This window comes from Alligator sinensis, unplaced genomic scaffold (genome assembly GCF_000455745.1).
Source record: "Alligator sinensis unplaced genomic scaffold, ASM45574v1 scaffold144_2, whole genome shotgun sequence".
Classification (NCBI taxonomy): Eukaryota; Metazoa; Chordata; order Crocodylia; family Alligatoridae; genus Alligator; species Alligator sinensis.
This window is the reverse complement of record NW_005841872.1, coordinates 1,703,653-1,709,376: the sequence shown is the minus strand read 5'-3', so window position 1 is coordinate 1,709,376 and position 5,724 is coordinate 1,703,653. Positions and strand designations below refer to the sequence as shown.

Here is a 5,724-nt window from a genome sequence, read left to right as displayed (position 1 = left end):
AAGAAGGGGTGTGGGGGGGGGGGGGGCATTTCTGGAGAGAGGAGTGTTTGGGAGAACTTGAGAGGAGGGAAGAAGGCTGTATGTATAATGTGAAAGTGACAGAAGCCTGGCATGACTTTTACTAAGTTGCTGGTAGCCTGGAATTTCCATGGCTTGCCTGCCTTTGCCAGGGCAGCACCTGGACCACTTGATGGACCACCACCCATCCCTGTCCTTCTATCCTATCTATAAGTAAGTGCTAAAGTGCTGCTTGAAAGTGTGTTTATGGAGTACCTGTGATAAAACTTGCAGCAGTTTCCAAAAAGGTAAAATGCATCAATTCTGGATGAACTAAGTTGCCTGTATGCGAATTATTACAGATACGTTAAAATGAGGGGCAAATTTGAATACAATGACCTTGAAATAAACATGCTCAGAGAGCAGAGTGTGACCATAAAGAGCAGGGGGTAAGGGCTGCAGGGGGAAGAAATTGGGGGGTAGCAGAAGGCAAGGGGGACACCTGTGGGGCGGGCCCCCCTCCAATTTTATTTTCCTTCTAGCAGTGTAAGGGGAACAAATTCAAGGCAAACCTCCAGTACTTGGTTTCTAAACGTATACTTTTTCCATATATGGAATCTATTTATATGGGGATCATTTTATAATTGAGTAAATATCATATTTGCCCTGTAGTTCCAGGATATAGGAACTTGATCCTGTGTTATGTAAAGCAGGGGTGCTCAACCCATGGGCCATATCTGGTCTGTAGCCTACTGGTCTGGAAACTTGGCAGTGGTAGAACAGTAGCACTCCTCGTACTGGCCTCTAAGACCAATCCCAGTATGAGGAGGTGGTGCCAGGCCCCTCAGGACCAATTCCTGGCAGGCTGGGGTGGGAGGGGGCAGTGCCAGGCCCCCAAGGGCCCAAGCCCAGAGGGGGGGAGGGGGGGGACAATTTTTGGTCCCAGGGGCCTGATCCTGGCATGTGGGGTTCGATTTGGCCTGTGGACCAGCCCTGAGGTATTTGTGGCCCATGGGACCAAAAGGTTAAGTACCTCTGATTTGTAGGGGTGTAGGTTGTATCCGTGTTGATCTAAGGACATAGGCAGACAAGGTTCTTTGGGTAAATCTGATATCTTGTATTAGACCAACTCAAATAATTGGAAAAATCCTTCTTTGCAAGTTTTGGGGTATAAATACCCTTTGTTGGGCTGAGGAAGCATCTGTAGTTGGTGTGTGCTGTTTCTGGATGAAGTGAATAGTAAAAAAGCCAGAGGCTGGGATTTTGTAATAGTGTTGTCAAGGTTGTGTTTGGTTTAACAACTGCTTCTTTAAAAACAAAACAAAATTATTTCTATCAAACCTAAAAGAAAGAAATTTCTGAGTTTTTAAACTGCGTGTATGCATACTAAAATGCAAAATGTTTTTATTTTGCATTGCAGTATGTATCAAACAAGCAATATAGATTAGAAGAAATAACAGATAAGGGAGCACAAGATTCTGACTCAGTTGTTCTTGCTGCATCTCCCCACATGTAATCAGACTTCAACCTCAGCAGTCCCAAGGCTTGGTGAAAGCTTTTCAGTAATAAACTCTTCTGTTGTTAAGCCTCAGGCTTCATACATATTTGTAAGGGCTGCTTTTCTCAATAAAGATAATTCCTACTTTATTTTTGTAGTTTTTTGACATTGCATCTTAAAGGCTTTATTCTTGTCTCGAGATACAGAATTACTATGTGATTTGAGAAATAAATGCTAACCTGTTTTTCATTTTTCTATGCAGATGTTGGGATGCTGCAGGTGTCCTAATTCAACCACCCCTTATAAACTAATGCTAACATAGGTAATGATTTTGATATATAATACTAATTATTCAATATGCATGAGATGGAACTGGGTGCAGTTCTGGGGGATGAGGGGATTAAAACATTAAATGTTCCAAATACGTGGTTCTGCTGTTGTCATGCTTTTGCTTCAGTTGTCTTTCCCTGCTGACACTTGCACTTTGAGTACTTTTATCTGGTGGGTCTCTTGTACTTTTAGTTAAAAAAATTAAGTAATTTTCTTTTCTTTTCTTTTTTTTTCTTTAATTACCTCGCCTCCATTTCAGGTGTGTACTTGCATGCCATATACTTTGTTTCTAATCTATTTCAGCCTTTAGGCTGTAAACAGAAGTCTCATTTGACCTGGGACTGATTATCCCAGGCTTTGATTGGGATCAAAACAGCTGTTTATCTATGTAGCCCTTCTAAGCTGAAGTGCTTCCCTTCTGCCAGTGGGTAGCTAGGGAGAGCACACACCCTGGCAGCTTTTTCCTGGAATGAATTAAGTTAATAAATCACAGTAGGCTTTCCCACATAGTGGGACAAGTGGTGCCAGCCTCTCTAGGATCCAAGGATAAAAGGCTTTCTCCCAGGAGAAATGCAGCATATGTTTACAGCCTTTAGAGTAGAGTCTTTGGGGCAGAATTGATCACACATTGAGCTGTCTAGTGTGGTTTTTCTGTCAGAAAACGGTGTGTATGAAACTTACTGTGATATGTATCTGTTCAGGTTTCTTCGTTGCATCACCCTATGTCCGATAGCAGCAACTCTTCTGTTTTATGATCAGTGTAATGGTTTGAACACTTCAGTAGCTTACGAAATGAGCCAAAGTCGTGGAAAATATGACTTCTACATTGGTCTGGTATTGGCTATGAGCTCCAGCATTTTCATCGGAGGGAGTTTCATCCTTAAAAAGAAAGGTCTCCTCCGGCTGGCCAAGAAGGGCTCCATGAGAGCAGGTAAACTATGCTTTTAAGAACTTTTTACTGTTTAATGAAGTCTATGGAATTTCCTGAGTTTGTGTTTTGACTTTAGATATCACATACCAAACAAATCTGGAGACCTGAAATAAGCAGCCTCTGGTTTTCTGGGAGTCTGTACTCTGTTCTGTTAGGAAAGTACTACTGCTATGTTCAGTTTACCATTTTGCAGTCCATTTATGGAACTCACTTTGTTGCTAATGTATGTTAATCAAAAACATACAAATTAAGAAAAAGGGGATAATGAAGATTAAGGTTGGATATTAGGAAGAATTTTTTAAGTCTGAGCGTGGTAGTTGAGACCTGTAACAGACTACTGCAACTGTTTATGACAGGGGTGGGCAAAATATGGCCCATGGGCTGAATCCAGCCCACCAGTTGATCTGTATCCGACCTACAGCTGCCCCCGCAGCACTCTGAATAGAGCTGAACCCCACTGCTCCTGCCTGGGGCGGCCAACTCTGTGCCAACTGATGATACCACCCTGGCCATGGCGTCGGCCAGTGTGCCTGGCTTCCTGGAGGGCCGGCTGGTGCTGCAGCCACCCAGACACTGCTCAGCTTGCACCTGTAGCAGTAGTTCCTCCTCCTTCTGCCCCTGCTGCACAGCTCTGGGCAGCAGGTACCATGGGAAAGTAGTAGCAGCCATGGGGGTGCATGCCAGGCACCACATGCCCAACCAGGTGGGGATGGGGAAGATGAAGTTGGGTGGCTCCTGCCCCAGTGCACAGGGCTCCGGTTCTGGCTCCAGCTCCTGGCCACCTTCCACCCACTCCGCCCACCCAGCATGATGAGCAGCCACCTATAGGCAGCTGAGTGGGTGGAAGGCAGCCAGAGCCTGGTGCTGTTGGCGGGCATAGGGCAAGTGCAGGCAGGAGCACAGCATGGGCTGCCTCAGGCATGAGTGGCTAGGGCTCAGCCCCATGCAGAGTGCAGCTGGGGAACCACAGACTGAGGAGATGGGGGGGCAGGGGTCAGACCACACCTGCATTTGCACCGTGTGAGTGAGCTCTGCTGCACATGCTAGTGACTGTATGTTTAAAGAGCTGCAGTGAAGAATACATATCAGTTAATTAAACCCATATGTATGTCATAGACCTTTAATTTAATTTGACATTTTACATGTGATATCATTTACTCAGGAATGACAAATCATCACATTGTCTGCATGTGTATTTTTACTGGAAAAGAAAATTATGCAAGTGGATCATCTTTTAAAAAAATATTACTTTGAACTATCTGGACTTAAGATGCTGGAAATACTTTGACTTCGGTCCCTGGCCTCTGACCGTGTGCTATATTGTGCAAGTACAATTACAAAGATAGATAGCCATCAGTACTTGACACATTGGTTGAAACTATACTTTTTTAAATATAGCTGTCTTTTATCAATAAAAGTGATCAGTGCTTGCTCTTTTGTTGCTAATAATTCTTCTTTTCTGATCCTAGGTCAAGGTGGCCATGCCTACCTTAAAGAGTGGCTGTGGTGGGCTGGACTTCTCTCTAGTAAGTACCAGAAACTCTCCTAACCAACATTAAGGTTTTTAGTTTAAAAAAAAGTAAAATATAAACTTATCTGAAGCTAGTAATGAAGTATAGCTGTGTTCCCAAAGATTAAAAATGTAATAATTTAATCATAGTTAGTTTCTTCATATTAAAATACATGAATAGATTCCCCAGGGTGTGACTTCCTTGATTTTTGTAGAATTTTTCTTTTATCAGCTGAGAATTTGGCACCTTTCTGATTTTTTGCCTCTGCAAAGGAATGTCTAAAATAAAAAGCTATTCATCTAAAAATAATTACTTAACAACTTGAAACCATTTTTCTCTCTGGCTTGTTAAACTGTGTATGTCACCTAAATTTAGACTTGAACTGTGTGGCTGTGCCTAATTTTACTTGCATTGATCTTTTTACTACTTCCTAGAAGACCATGGTTGCCCATCTTCTTTGCAAGAGTCAAAAGACCTGAATTTGGGTATAGAAATACAAAATATTTAAAAATAAATGCAGGTTTTTTTTTTATTATATAGAATACTTAACAGCTGTGTTTTCAAGTCTGTGTACATTTAACATCCATACCAGGAAATTGCTATTAGATTTCTCCTCTGGTCTGGATATTACTATCCATTTCTCTCTGTGAGAACACCTATTTAGTTCCAGAGGTTTCTCTTATTTTAACCATGCTTGACTCTCTTTCTGCAGTGGGAGCTGGTGAAGTAGCTAACTTTGCAGCTTATGCATTTGCACCAGCTACATTAGTGACTCCATTAGGAGCTCTCAGTGTTCTCGTAAGGTAAGAAATACAGTTGTTTAGAAGAAAAAACAAAATTTCAGATATAGTTAATAATAAAGTGCATGTTTAGAAATTTAAGTGAGCTGTCCAACCTATCACGCTCTTAACCTGAGTGAGTTTTAGCAGTTGTGAAAATGGGAGGAATATCCTTGCCTTAGAGCTTCTGCCTACATAATGTCTGAGCTAACAGAGCTCTGGCAGTGTATCTTGCCTTGACTTACAGCAAGCATCCTGCTAATTTTCAGTTTGCCTTATATTTTTTTTTTTTTAATTTTTTTTTTTTTTTGAGGGTAGAAGACCAACATTACGGTCTTAACTTTCAGGAGATTAAAGGGGTCTTGTACTACTGTACTGCTTCTATAGCTCTGTGGGAGGGTCAGGTATTCTCTAGAGCCTATAGCCCTGTGCGTAGGTGGGGAGGGTATTCTGTAAGAGCAGGGATCAGCACCCCCTGCCACTCACGCTGAGTACGGCACACGAGGCCATTTTCCTTGGCGCACACTGGGGCTGGGACTGGGAGGCAGCAGCTGTTTGCAGCCTCCCAGCTACAGGTGGTGCCGGCTCTGGGTGGCTGCTGCCAGCCAGGAGCCTGGGCTGCTCTCAGCAGGTGGCTGGGAAGCTGCAAGGCCTGTTGCAAGCCGCCCCGGCAACCTG

General features: G+C 43.1%; 1 protein-coding gene across 2 annotated transcripts in view; it reads left to right on the top strand.

The window, feature by feature from the left end:
• NIPA2 (NIPA magnesium transporter 2) overlaps nt 1–5,724 on the top strand; it is a 27,541-nt gene that overhangs the window by 12,282 nt on the left and 9,535 nt on the right. For both annotated transcript variants that reach the window (XM_006017058.3, XM_006017055.3), the window contains 4 exons: nt 1,758–1,817; nt 2,527–2,756; nt 4,226–4,282; nt 4,980–5,070. In XM_006017058.3, the coding sequence (XP_006017120.1) occupies nt 2,618–2,756; nt 4,226–4,282; nt 4,980–5,070 (287 nt within the window). In that variant the 5' untranslated portion in view covers nt 1,758–1,817; nt 2,527–2,617. The remainder of the gene's footprint in view (nt 1–1,757; nt 1,818–2,526; nt 2,757–4,225; nt 4,283–4,979; nt 5,071–5,724) is intronic.